At 35.3% G+C, this 15,665-nt stretch overlaps 1 protein-coding gene and 1 long non-coding RNA gene across 6 annotated transcripts in view; both read right to left on the reverse strand.

Moving 5' to 3' along the window:
- Positions 1-15,665, reverse strand: part of LOC133519799 (methylcytosine dioxygenase TET-like) — a 143,735-nt gene that overhangs the window by 22,250 nt on the left and 105,820 nt on the right. For all 5 annotated transcript variants that reach the window (XM_061853907.1, XM_061853906.1, XM_061853905.1 and 2 more), the window contains one exon: positions 1,505-1,705. In XM_061853907.1, coding sequence (XP_061709891.1) covers positions 1,505-1,705 — 201 coding nt within the window. The remainder of the gene's footprint in view (positions 1-1,504; positions 1,706-15,665) is intronic.
- On the reverse strand, positions 7,960-8,907 carry LOC133519798 (uncharacterized). The gene is made up of 2 exons (XR_009799680.1): positions 8,445-8,907; positions 7,960-8,138 (listed from the first exon to the last, which is right to left on the reverse strand). It is a non-coding gene; the product is annotated as an uncharacterized LOC133519798 (long non-coding RNA).

A 15,665-nucleotide genomic window follows, 5' to 3' on the forward strand; every position in this document is an offset into this window, starting at 1 on the left:
ATTTATGACGTATTAAAAAAACTACTTACTAGATCTGGTTCAAACCAATTTTCGGTGGAAGTTTGCATGGTAATGTATATCATATATTTTTTTTAGGTTTTTCATTCTGTCATTTTAGAAGTTACAGGGGGGGGGGGGGGACACACATTTTTTCACTTTGGAAGTGTCTCTCGCGCATCTATTCAGTTTAGAAAAAAATGATATTAGAAACCTAAATATCATTTTTGAAGACCTATCCCTAGATAGACCTACCCCACACGTATGGGTTTGATGAAAAAAAAATTTTTTTTTTAATTTTTATGACGTATTAAAAAAAAACTACTTACTAGATCTCGTTCAAACCAATTTTCGGTGGAAGTTTGCATGGCAATGTATATCAAATATTTTTTTTAGATTTTTCATTCTGTTATTTTAGAAGTTACGGGGGGGGGGGGGGGGGGACACACACACACACACACTTTTTGTCTCTCGCGCAAACTATTCAGTTTAGAAAAAAATGATATTAGAAACCTCAATATCATTTTTAAAGACCTATCATTGTTTTTTGGCATTCGATATTTTAGTTACAAAAAATATTATTACACGATATAAAGTAAATATTTTATACTATACAAATACAATTTAATATAGGTAACCGAAAATTTCACTAAAAATCTTTTTTATTTATCTGACTGAATGGAACTATCGTAGCAACGTTGGCTGTCGTAAACTGAAAAAATAAAAATAAAAAGTATAACCGGCGCCCGCTATTTTCACCTAAAATTTATTTGATCAAAATAATTCATCGTAAATTGCAACTGTGTGAGTGTTTTTCTGATTAAAGTTTACAATCTATGTATCATCACTAAATGTTAATATATGTATAGTGCTGAATTGGGTATGGGTGGGTAACACGTATGGGTCTGATGAAAAAAGATTTTTTGAGTTTCAGTTCTAAGTATGGGGAACCCCCAAATTTTTTTTTTTTCTATTTTTGTGTAAACATCTTAATGCGGTTCATAGAATACATCTACTTACCAAGTTTGAACAGTATAGCTTTTATAGTTTCGGAAAAAAGTGGCTGTGACATAATCGGACAGACAGACGGACATGACGAATCTATAAGGGTTCCGTTTTTTGCCATTTGGCTACGGAACCCTAAAAATGACGAGTAGGTTCTCTCTTCTACCGGTAAGAAGAGGAAACGGAATTGTATGGTTCGCGGGGAACGATAGAATACCGGTTACCTACTCTCGGCTTTCGGAGACTCTACTCGACACTACTTACGACAATTCGTAAGAAGTGTAGTATAAACTGGTATTTCAATTGTTCTATTTTTTAACCGCTAACCACAAATGGAAACGAACTCCATTTAGTTCCGGGGTGAATTAAAGAAACCGGCATGAAAAATAAAACGGTTTCCGAGCCCTGGTCTAAATATATATGCTTAAGTTACCAGGGGCCAACTTTTACAACGTATATTTTGTGTAAGAAGACTAAGAAGTCGTAATGTATGAAATCTTACCATGGGTTGACTAGGGTGTTCCTGCTTCATGCCGGGCGTGGTAGCCGGCGCGGGGCTGGGGGCGGCCGGCGCCTGCGGCGCGGGGCTCGGCGATGCTGCTGCGGGCACGCCGGGGCTCAGGCCGGGCACGCCGGGCACGGCCACGCCTGGGGGACCGGGGACGCCTGCGGTGCCGCCTAGAGGCTTTCGGCCTCGGTAGCTCTGTGGACAAATGAGACAGCTTATTTATATGTCATATCATATGTGATGTGACGTGATGAATAGGACACGAAAATGTGTGGAATGTAAAGAAAAGAAAAGAAAGATATTTATTAGACAATAGACAAAATGGTACTGTTTTTAGGTAGGTATTTTATATTGTTACTCAAGAAAAACCCTTATATGTAGAACGTACCAAGAAAATAATGCATGGTCAAGCTAACGCTAAAGAAAGATAGGTATACCAAGTTACAACGTATAGTTTCTAAAAGGAATACCTACTGACAAGTATTTCATAAGTATGCAACAATCATAATATATACTACAATCAAGTTTTCTACAGTAATGCTTGTGTATAATAACGTTATTACAGTAATCAACCAGCAACTAATACATATCCCGTGATTAAAGAGCATTACGATATTACATTTTACAGTAATGTACACACAGTACAGACCGGCAATATCGAGCCATTTTGTATTAAAGGTAACACGGCTCATCTATCTCAATGGACTCTTCCTTTTATGAATGGAGCGTCCTGATTGGTGGTACAGGCCTTGGATCATTCTAATTTGAAATTGAAAATGGAATCATTTTAACGGGATTCAAATTACTGCCAGTGAAGTGGACATTTTCATTTAATAATTGTTATAAGATTTCCTAGCACTTGGTTTTCAAATTTCAACGTGAAAGTCAGAACTTCGTGTTTATTACATATTAGGCTAGTTATGAAGGAATAAAACGGAAGGGTTTTTAGATCTACATCTTTACTCACTGTAAAGATTTTCATGAAATAACTGAGATTTGTGGGTTAAATAAAACAGTACATATTAGTACATTCTTAAAATGTGTCAGTATTCATTTTTGCATATATATGCAGATATTTGTACATTTGTTTATTATATATTTCGTATTTATGGAAATACATTAATTCTGTAGAGCTAAAATGAATTGAACTAAATAAATACATCAATTAACAGGGAGCAGGCAAAGAAAGTATGTGGTACCCAAGCACCGTGAGCTCATTATTTGCGGCTGGATGCGTCTCGTGTCGGCTAAATTCTATTTCATTAACGCTACTTTAACACCATATAACACTTGTCTGTGAAGTAGAAATAGGCGCAAAGTATTGCAGTTATTGAAATAGAAGTACCGTAAACTTCGTCTTCGTCGCCTCTCTCCTATTTTTATTTTGTCATATTATAAGGGTAAATTGTAAATCAATACCAATCGTTAGAGCCAAATCACAGGCCATGTTGGGCAAATTTACGGCATATTGGTAGTATTAATCAAATTTTACGGTTTAACTCACGTATTTGACTCGCGCGACATGTTCCGGAGAGCCTATGTAATATCCATTTTCAAGCACTAACAGTGCATGAGCAGCGCTCACGACGCCAGAGCGCCGCGTACTGTCGCTCAACGCGCAGCGAGTGAAGACCTAGGCTTACCGAAACATGTATCGCGTGTAACTACGACTCACGACAGTTTGTAGTAGTTAATATTGTAACAACAACTTCGTTAGTTTCTACAAGACAGTTTATGGTAAATACGATTTACTACATGAGTGACTTATTATCTTATTGGCATCAAAATCCTCGAAGAGACACACAAAGTAATGGCAAAAAAGTTAACAAGTTTTTTAAACGCTTCATCTACTTATAAAACTTGTGGGCTTGACTGCACTCCCACTGAGGACTTAATCTCGAGCAAATCCGAAATGTATACGAGTATTTATGAAATACAATTATGATTATAAATGCTGAGATGATTTCTAAAGATTTCATGGTTCATTAAATTTCTGTAAGGGCAGATGTGGAACCAAGTTATGAAATATTTTATTAGATATCATGTTTCGTTATTGGACCACCAATGCGGTTGTTAAAACGTAGATGGATTATTTTAATTAGGCATACATTGAGTAGAGTCTATAATCAAACTTCTCTTTTATTTATTCAAGTTTAAGATACTTTTTAACACTTTTATATACTTCATTTGTAACTAAATATGTAATTAACAACGCATAGGTAATAAAATCTTGCAAGTTTTTTTTTAAGAGTCGTATTGGTATGAGACTTTGGAAGTATACCTAAATATATTATCACGATGGCAATATAATAATTTGGTACAGTCAAGCTGATCTGATCGAACCAGAACCATAGAGGAACACTTCGGAAACTCCTCCACTTTTTACTTTAGACAAAAAGAATTTGATTTGTCAAAGAAAACAAAATAAAAAGCCACAGGAAATTTACTACCATTTTTTGCTCGAAACTATGCCGCCTTTGGCCTATGATCTATTAGATGGCGCCACTTTTTGATATACACATATCAGTGAAAGAATAAGGACCAAAGTCAAATGGCGTTCTAAAGTTTTAATCATGTGTCGGAAGATGGCATTAAATTACTGTGGCTACAAAGTTTTCTTTGACAATCCACCTCCATTTCAAATTCTCTTTGCTTAGGTAGGGAGCGGAAAAATTTATGAAGGGCCACCGGGGGGTTAGAGTCTACCAGGATTTAGGAACACCTGAAGGTACAGTCAAGGCTGCAGTGGCAGTATTCGACCCCAATCTCGATGTCATACAATATCCACAGCACACCACAACAAATATTGTAGTAGTAAAAATTAGAACAAAAGCTTGGCCAATTACCCTTGTGTCTTTTTACTTCGAACCCGACAGACCTATCGAGACATATCTGGAACAGATCAAGAAAATAAAAGACGAACAGGGATCAGAAAAAATTATAGTTGGGGGAGATGCTAATGCCAAAAGTACCTGGTGGGGAAGCCCCAGCGAGGATAAGAGGGGGGAAGATGTATGCAGAACACTGGCAGAGCTCGACTATTGCGCACTGTACACACCTCCAAAGTACTAGAGTCTAGTACTTTGGAGGTGTGTACAGTGCGCAATAAAGATAAAGATAGTTTATTTTCGAAGTAGGCATATTACAATGCGCTTATGAACGTCAAATAAAGCTATAAAGCAATAAAAGTGTAAGATTTTTTTTATGACAGAAATGTATCATATAAATCATATTTCAGGTCACGTCATACTTGCATTTGCACCATCCATTCCTGAGTCGGACAATAAGTCGCAATACTCACAATCGGGCGCAGAGCGGTAATTCGCGCACAAAGGAGTCCTGCATCTGCCGGCTTTGTTGCCGTACTAACAGGCGCTACAAATTACTGCAAAACTTCTAATTTTCAGCGCACGGCACAGAGAGAATTACCGTTACAATAAAAGCCTTTATTCATTTAACATCAAATACATTGTTTATCTAGCAAGCCTCTTTAAATTTTAAACAGAAACGATTTTTAAGTTGAGCTGGGATAGTGATAACAATAATAAATGTTTCTGACACCGCTGAAGTTCTAAGCGCCCATTGCCACTGTTGTGGTATAAAACATACAAACATATGCCTATGACCCGGATGGGTAGGCAGAGACCACGGATTTCCACTTGCTACGGTCCAGACATACCTTTTTCGCTTCCTTCACTTTCATAACATTTCTTATACACGCTCGCCGGTTTAGGGTACTCTTGACCTGGCCTTTCTTCAGGATTTCCTGAATTTGATCAGAGAAAGACCGCCGAGGTTTACCCCTTCCAGCTCTCTCTTCTACTTCTCCCTTATACTCTGTCCACGTGTTTAAATCATCTCAACAAACCTTTCTCATTTTTGTCACTACATATGATATAAAAATATAAACATTTTCGTATGATTACATTAACAGGGATCATTATCTACTTTATATGAGCCTAGAACCCTTTTTGTGATCCATTTTTCCGTCCATTCCTTCTGTTTTTATAACTTTACGAACGAGTTTTATCTATTTTTAAATCAACAATCACCGTGCGAAACGATGCGAGTAACATAAAATTTTCACTGATAAGAAGTAACGCAACTATGACGTCGCGTACGCATGATTTGCGTCATGTTATGTAGAAATACTACAAGTACTTTAACACTACTTATAGATGGTGTGTTCTTGTAGATTAAGGGCCAGTTGCACCATGCCCATTTGATGTACTGATCATGTGTAAAAATGGCGCTAGCGAATGCTAACTGCATATTTGCGTTGCACCACGCTATGTGTCCGTTAAAAAGTTACGCTGCCCTTAACCGGTGGTAGACCACTGGTTAACAGCAAAGTCGTTCGATAAATATGGCGGCGCTTTTTGGAAATTGTCCGTATTTCACGAATTTATGTTTGATTATTAAAGAATTTGAGTAAAAAAGTAATGTAAATTATTAAAAATATATTTATAACAATAAAAAGGTGGAAATATCTAAACGCAAAAACGTGTGATAGTTGACATAATGGTATTAAATGTCATTTTAGTTGCGAGACGACTCGTGTTTCATAAAATGCATGAATTTGTTCTGGATATTCAAAGAAAAGGTGTGTTTTAAATTGAAATAGAGTGCAGAATGAGTTTAAGTTGAGGATAAAACCAGATTGATGCTATCACAGGTTAAAAAATACGTCCCATAAAGTGAAATTCGACGGCATGTAATGAACACTATTTATCTACAGACTGGTCATTAAAATCAATTTAAAACGCTCTCTGTTTATTGGAATCAAGATAAGAATGTTATATCCCTTGGAAATATTAGTGGACTAACTAAGATATTCGAAAACAGCGAGATGACAACTATAAACATATACAAAGTCGGCCTCTGAAAATCGTAACCCACAACAGAAGTGAACTATATTTATAACTATAAACGCACATAAAACAAGATGCTACATATGAAATCAAGTATTTTAGTGTGAAGAAAATGTATTGGACAATTCCAGACCAGTCTGCATAATAGGTTAAAGTGGGCAAAATGTGTACCTAATGTAAAACTGATTATAATACTTCAATTCATACATACTTGCTTGTGTTTTATTTGCTTTTACAACATATCTTATTCATTAACCCTAGAAACAACAACTTTGTAAGAAATGAACTAAAAACAGTTTTATTTATGGTGATATTTATATTTAAATTAATATTTATTAGAATACAAAGTTACAATTAGATTTACCAATTAACAGCTCCAAAAATCTACAGTTATTTTGAGTGTGGGCTACCTGGGTATCTCTTATCTTCAATTATTACATTATACCTATTATAGGGTCCCACACCCGTTAGCGACATGGCATGGCAGGGTGTCCTTCAGTATATTGCCGAGGCATCCCTACACATTGAGCTCTGCTTGTGAATGTCAAGGTATCCCTCTGGAATTTTCAGGTTTACCAAAGTGTCTTAGACATGCCAGATGTTCTTAGCATTTATTTGTGTGAGGGATGCCTCGGCATGCCCTGACATACTTACCTTGATACTATGCCAAGGGATCTCTTACTGTGTCTAGACAATAGTGGCCTCCGAGCCTAATAAAGTAATTCTTCTGGAAATATCGAATATACATGAGAACAACTGAGTAGTTTAATAGGTATAAGTATAACCTGCGGTGGCAGCATGGTTCCATTTTTATCACTTGTCACTATGCCTGTCACTTTTGAGCTTACATACTTGTTAGAACGTGACAGGCATGGTGGCAAATGATAAAGAGCTGACCATCTTAATTGTTTCCTTTCATACTGGATAACATTTATAAATATAACAGCCAATACCTGGGTTAGATAAAATATAATATGGCCTCCCTTCTGTCACCTGAATTTTACTTGTGTTCAACCAGTCATACAGTGGAGTCTCATATAAATAAATGACAATGTAACAATTATATGTAACCCTAGCCATGTATTGGAAATAACATAACAGTAAATTAGTAAAAATATAATCCATAGGTCTTAATTTGCAAAAGAGCATTACAACATACTTTAGAGAATGTGTAAACCCATTATTTTTAAACCTGACTACACATTTATTATACACAACTGACTACTGACAATACCCTACCTACATATTAACCTACCAGTCCCTATAAATCATCATTTAAAACCTAACATACCTAAATAGCTCTAAATTCAGTCATAATACCAGTTTTTCAACAGCCCATGCATGTTTCATAAAAGATTTATATCATGATCATCCCAATAAAGAAAAAAATAAATAATAGTTGGAATAAACAAATGAAGTCACCAGTATGACAGAAAATATAATAAGTAGGCACTTAAATCTAATTGTGAAATAATATATTATATGTCAATGAGTTGTTGATTTCTCTCCGGATAACCTTTTACCTCCATTAGTCACTACCTAAAAAGGATTTAGTGTAAGATAGAAAATAAAGTAAGATAAGGTAACTAAAAATTTATTTTATTATCAAAAATGAAATTCAGATACTATTTATAATACTTTATTTTTTGCGACAAGTTTTTCCAGTTAATCTAGTGTATGATTCTTTGATTTCTTGAATCGATTCACTTGTGTGTAACTTTCATCTTGTATTCCATATCAAATGGTGTATATCAAACCTGAAAAGAAAGTAACATGAAATTATTATGCATAAAAATATATTGTGATCCGTTTCAACCATTGGCAAAGAAAATGCTTAGATCAAGCAGGTTTAAATTAAAGTACAAAAGTAACTTGAATATCTGCTACTAACAGAACTAACAGTTATGTATTATTGTGTCAACAATATATGTAATTGGAAATAATGGAAATGTTACCCCAACTGTCGGTATTTGGGTCATAGTCGTAGATAGCGTAGGTAATTCCTTGTGCTTAAGGCTCTGAAAGTAGTTAGGGATACGTATTAAACTAATAAGATAACTTACCAGGCAATGCAGCTCCTCGTTTGATTCGGCTTTGCAGCTTGGAAAGCACTTGGCCACTGAACAATCGTAGTCATAGTCAGCAGTTTTACTTTAAAGTGCCATGAAGATACATTGTTTTTAATATAATCATAAGTAAATATATAGAAGATTGGCATGGCATAACTTGTGTAGTATTTAGATTTAAAACCTGAAAAGAAACTAGTTCGCGCCTACAAAAGTTTTCTCGTTGTTGAAAAATTTGACAACTTTGACATTTATGACTGGGTTGCTATATGAAAAAATAATTCTACCATAAAAATTTTGGTAGGAACGCGTTCATAGTATGGCCACACGATTAGCGACGACATTCTGTTATTTTATAGTTGGTGCAACGCATTTTATTTAGCAATCGATAAGACCCCCACGTAAGCGTTAAAATTTAGCGAACTGTGCTTACGTTAGCAGGTGGTTTGGTGCAACTGGCCCTAACTCGGGATCATGGCAAAATGGTGAATGGAAATATTTGATAATATCTACAGGAAAGAAGAGGAATAATCTTAACTGGTTTTACTTAATTTTAGCTGTCTAATTAGTAACGGGTTTAGTTTCTATCGTTTCTGGCAATCCCTTTCTCCATCTTATCGTTTTCTAAGTGTTGAGGAAGCTGTCGATGTGGCGTGCGGTGGTAAGAATCACGAACAGTTACTGTCATGTCTGTCACTAGGCAACAGAGACTATCAAAAATGCCAAAGAGTATACAGAGTGCACCAAATATGTCTATCTTAATAAGCCGTATTAAAGGCAGGCATAACCGTTCACAGATTTTATTTGTCAGCTCAAAGTTGAACTAAATTTTGAATATAAATGCGATTGCTTGTTTTTCGTTGGATAACATTTCAGACATTAGCTGATCTGAAAAATCTGGCAATTAAATTGATTTTTTTCACCAAAATCAAATGATGTTATTGTTTTGGAACATTAACTATTTTCTAAAGTTTATCAGTGACATTGCATATCAATATTAGCTAATCTCTATCTACACGTAATCGGACATTCGGTCTGTAGTCCAGCCGGGCCAAGGCCACGGTATCTTTGATCTTCTTGGCTCAGCGTCAAATCGTAAATTACCGAAATTTGTGGAACGTGAACGTAAAATGTATGTACTTACTCATAGTTTCGTTTGCGGTTAAGTTTGATATAGTTGTTATATTACACTAATACTGCCAAAGTAAAGCCAGTGTTTGCTTACGAATTTTTCGTCCAATTGGTTGACGTCACAGCTCCTTAAGAAAGCTAAAGTAAGAAAGGGGTAAATTTTTTAAATGACTAATAAAAAGGAAGAAAATGTTTTTGATTGTATCTGTTTCATTGGTCTGCTCTGTATCCTGAACGGTTTGAAGGTTTCGCTGTATAATTTATCGTTATATGTATTTGTCATTTTATTGCTACCGAAAAAAAATTGTCTATTTAATTTTGTGAAAATTCAGTAGGTGTTAAATAACAAGTAGGTATATTTTTTGGTACAGGTAAAGTAGGAGGCAACATTGTTTTTTGCCATAAACAACAATAACACTAAAATCCAATTTTTCTGTCAAAAGCATTAATTTCGTTTTCCAAACAAGCCAGAACTGCTATTAAAACATTTAACGGCGATAATTCTGACAGGAGCTAACATTTCACATTATTTATGGGCCACCAACAATAACAACAGCTATTTGCGAAATTTCATTCGTTCATGAATTTGAAATTATTTCATTAGTTGTCTAAAACAATTTAATCCGTACAGTTTTAACGTAGAATCAAACTGCTAATTCAATAAAAACTGTTCATGAAAAACATTCAAAAATTCCAAATAGGCAAGTTAAATTTTATCACAGCGACGATGAAAATAAGAACCGACTTACTAGTGACAAAAACGCACAAGAAATTGAGGTTGTAGTGACATCGGGGCGTCTTTCTTACTACTAAGCGTTCATGTTCACACATCTCTTGTTATTTCACATGATTTTTTTTTTTTTTTTTTTTTTTTTTCACATGATTTTAGATATTTTTGTGTATAGATACAGGTTAATCTCGTATGATGATGTGCAGAGTGCAATCCAGTCTAGTGCATTATCAGAATATCATAGCAATTTGAACATGTACATTTGAGTACCTTGATACGAATTTCCTTTAGGCCGTGACCGATTTCCGACTTTCTTATTCATGCCAAGTATTATAATACGATTAACGTACATAATACATGAGACCGTTAATTAAAAAGATGTAGTCATAATTATAGCCTTCAACTATTCATGTATTCATTTCCCCCGATTAAAAATATATTAACCAGGTAAAGAAATTGAGGCCTCATTAGATTGTTGTTATCGGGCAGGGGCACAATTAATCACGCAGAAATAGGACGCGATAAAATAACCAAGGAGGTTAATGTGGCCTATGGTTTACAAGTTTTATTATCTGTGCTCCAAGATTTACTGCCTGAATAACACGCAAGGTAATAACAGTGTGGTAGTCTGTTCGGAAAGCCTAGGTTCCAGCATCGAAAGTCTAATTTGTAAGTTTTATTTACAATAACAATAATATTGACGATCCACGGTAAAAGGTACCTTATGGCGGTTGGCGCTTACGCTGTTATTTACGACGCTCCAATACTAATGCCATGCTATGCAACGTAAGCGCCAACCGCCATAAGGTACCTTTTACCGTGGATCGTCACAATATACATAAATACAATGGATTATTTACTTAAAAAAACCGGGCACGTGCGAGTCGGACTCGCGCACAAGGGTTTCGTACCATTATTTATAAAAACGGCAAAAAAAAAAAATTGTTGTATGGGAGCCCCCCTTAAATATTTATTTTATTCTGTGGTTAGTATTTGTTGTTATAGCAGCAACAGAAATACATCATTTGTGAAAATTTCAACTGTCTAGCTATCACGGTTCATGAGATACAGCCTGGTGACAGACGGACGGACGGACGGACGGACGGACCCTAAAAAGGTAAACAATCTTGGCATGCCTATTAATTAATGAAAATACATACTAAAATATATCTAAACATAAAACTAATTCAAAACTAAACCTAAATGTATCAGAACTTAAATATAAATATGAACTAATAAAATATGTATAAAATAACTACCTGCCTATTGGCTACCGGATAAAATAAATTTGTAAATCTAAATTGATTTAGTGCCGTTACACCGTTCAAAAGAATACCAGGCCATATGTATTGCACGTGCACATCTCAGTAGAACAAAACAGGCTAGAATATCTATTTTACCCTTAAAGAGTGATCTGTTCCAAGCAATCTTTGGGTAGCAGATTTATTGCAATTTCTGTAGGGAGGTATTATGTACACAGTGTTTTATTTTCTAGATGGGCAGGTTTTCTATACGATCTAAAGATGATTTTTTGCAGTGGTGCCAAGAAATGCCACCTTGACATGAAAGACAATCCTTTTATTTTCAAATATAGCAGAAAACAAGTCTGCCTCGGAGATCGGCAATAAAATAGGTTTCAATAAAACTGGATGTCAAGGCTACGTAAATAAAAATATCGTATATATTTTAAGGGAAATGCCCGAACGCTGAACAATCATTATGAAAATATTGTTCAGCCGTTGCCTCGTTGTTCCAAAAAAATATTTTAAATATCGCAAATATTTATCACTTTATACAATAATTTGCATTCAGGTTGTAGTTCGATATTTTCAGCAGAATTTTGTTTCGCATTTTTATTTATTTCGTGTAGTTTATCCGTTATACATGAAGATTGCTATTGCTATCCACTTAGAAGTTATTTCTACAGATATGCATTATGACTCAAAAAATAACGAGATATCCCACATGTACATATGGAAGTAACGCATCACATCATGTATACGTACACAAGCTGACGTTCGAATATATGGATACCCAAAAGTAGGAGAGCTCCTTCATTTTTTACCTATACGAGTATGCGCACGTGCGTTGCGTGGCTATTCCGGGACGTGGCGGGAGGCGCTCCTAGTGATATAGGATGCAAGCTTTATTGACAACTTTGATCACTAACATTTTCCAAACTGATAACAATGACCATGAAATGATTTCATCACGAATTTAAAGACTCCGTTCAAAAAGTTCGCATCGAGTTTTACTTGAATATTAAACTATCAAAAAGTCAACGACTTACACGACGACCGCATCGCAGTAAATGTCATCGTAAATACATAATGTCCTTTTAAAAGCCCGTAACAGTCTAAAGTTGATTTAACCCGCGACTCCTAATGACTACCATTACATTGAACGTTACCTTCTGTAACCCTAATAGAAAAAAATATCTTGAATACAAGATAAATTGCTGTCAATTTAACTGATATACAGAAAATCTTGCAATCAATTTCGATCCATAACTCAAGGGGAAAAGTCACTATTTACTCTGACGCACGATCGGAAATGTCAGCTTCGAATAGCGAGCGGACAATTTATTGTTCAATTTTGTTTTTTATAATGACAAGAGCCAAATATATTATGCTTTTTTCCAAGGCTAAATGTATTGATTCGTTTTTGTATGACAAATAATGGATAGTTAGTTCTGCGCAGAAGGTATTTAATAAGATTTGCGTGAAAACTGAAATAACGCTGTGAGAATATGCATACATAAGTCACAGCTGTACGATACCGATTTGTCAGTGTCAAAAGTGACATTTCTTCAGCCATAAAACTTCACTTTCGATAGTATCAGATCGGTATCGTATCGCTGTGACTTATAGGCATTGTTCGAATTGGGCCGATACTCATCGTAAGTTCATCACGTTCTCACTCGTCTGTCTTGTTTAGCTGAATTTTAAATCTCAAAAAACATGTGTTAGATTTCAGAATTTGCAAGCTCAGTTAGGAGTAGGTAGGTATCATTGGCAGTCTTGGAATTGGCAGGCTTTAACGATCAAATAAAACGAAAAAAGTTGACCGAAGACTCAAGATGCCATAGTCAGCATAGGCACGATTAGGTAGATCGAGTGAGGCGAAGGCCGCCCATTGTGGTCGAATAACTGGGGACCTTTGCCATCCTAGTTTGATCTATTTGAATTGATTGCTTCCTCAACAAACAGCGCTACAATCTTATGTGGTCGACGAAGATGGAACTAAACTTCTCTACATAGAGATATTACGTGACCTGTTAAGAAGCGACGGAGTGAATTAGTGAAAAAGGTCAGTTCTCTTTCTGTACTCGTATATTTCTTATTTTGATGGTTAAGGTTTTAATATCTAATAATTATTTCACTTACTTTAATACTACAGAAAACTCTTTTCTATGACATGTAGGTACCTACATAAAATATTCCTGGCCTGTTAAAGACAGGTGGTGCAAGTCCCACTACCTTTCCTTTCGAACTTTTAGGGATATCAATTAGGGAAAGTACTCCCACGGTAGTAGTACTTTAACTTGACCTAGGTTACTTTGCGAATTATTTATCTATTCAGTATGTCTAATAAGAGTTAATAAGTCACAACTTATAAAGAATGCCTGCCGTAGACACAACTGGCTTAGACTATTCTGGGCCACTTTCTTACAGTATATTGTTATGTTATGTTATACAATGACAATAGAACTAAATGTTTATTAAATAACAGCCATTGCGGCAACAGTTGCTAATAATTCGCCGGGATATTTCTCAAACATCCGCCGTGGAGTCCAAACATCATGACGTCATTTGGATGAATTATGACAGACGACCTGGTTGTGAGTCACAAAGACTTTTCTAAACTTGAACTGCTGTGAAAAATTCAACTTTTAGGGTATGACTTTTGCAAGCAATCTCTGTTGCCCATGGTATGATATTAGGCTTAACTCACTGTATGACTAATTCATATGAAAAGCAGAATACGAAAAGTTTATAGGTAATGTGTGAATGAGGAAGGTTCCCGAGAGTTTAGTGGAAACTGGAAAGAGGGCAAAGAATAGCTCTAGAAACAACTTTAGTAACCTAAGCATTTACAGCCAATTTAACTTAATATGAAACCATAATCTTTAGTTAGAGATTCAAAATTTATCCGTTTTTTCGTTTTAATATTTTTTTAAACCATTGTAAAACTGGCTTGCATTTTTAAAATCTAGGTCGAAACCAAACTTACAATAAAAATGTACACAAACCGATTCCAAACTTGAACTAATTTACATTTGAAACACATCTTCGTATGTTGTCCTTCATTAAACGAAGTCTGGAAAACGACCTCTGTCAAGACAGAGAGGTGTAAACAGGGACGGCATGTATGACGTCATGCACTCCCGCGCAATGTGGCAACGTCGCCTCGAATGTTTTGTAAATAGAATCTCCGTTGGCGATTGTTGTGTGAGCGAGGAAGCATATGCTGGAAAAGGAGGGAAGAACTAGAAACCATTGTTAAATTAGACCTTATATCCTTGACTTACGGATTTTGGAGCATAATTTATATGTTGCTATGTTGTAGTTTGATTTCCGATATTAGGTTTATTACTACCTGTTTGTGGTGAAATAACGGACCATATTTTGTAGTTAAACTGTTTGTTATTAGGTGTAGTCGATTAGCTTTCAGAAAGCTCTGATTTAAACTGTGTATGTTTATTCAAAATACACATTACTTAACGAAAAATTACTAATAGACAAAAGTAATATTCAATGTATTTTTATCGGGAATATATCCACAATGGGCCATTCGCCTTTATATTACCAGCGCGGGCCAGTCTAATCAAATCAGAGAAAGAGCGGACTAAAGTAGGCACTAAAATTCAGGGGCTGCTTTTTAAGTGATGTACCTATATATGTATGAATTTCAGAATTTTAGGGCATATGTAAGATAGTGAAAATCCCTTACCCACTACCCTCAGACCCTTGAACACTACTTAAATATATTTATTTGAAATATAACACATAAACATTATTAAAATAGGCAAGTATCTACCTCATAATTATATTATTTATAGATACTTGATACTTCCATACTTTTATATTTACACAATTAGTATTATCTGTTGTGGATTGTGACTGTAAAATTTACAGTGAGGCTGATTTTTATTTTAAGATTATACTTACTATGCACGATAAACATTCTATTTAGATCTTTTTTAAACATTTAGGGGCACTGAACAATTGGAGTAGTCATTTTAATTACACAACTTTTCTTTATTCGCACTACCTACTTACGATTTTGTGTTAACTTAAGTAAGTCTAGACATTGACGAACAGTAGGTGCAGTGCACTTGATAGTCCAGTATTAAA

This window comes from Cydia pomonella, chromosome 7 (genome assembly GCF_033807575.1).
Source record: "Cydia pomonella isolate Wapato2018A chromosome 7, ilCydPomo1, whole genome shotgun sequence".
NCBI lineage: Eukaryota > Metazoa > Arthropoda > Insecta > Lepidoptera > Tortricidae > Cydia > Cydia pomonella.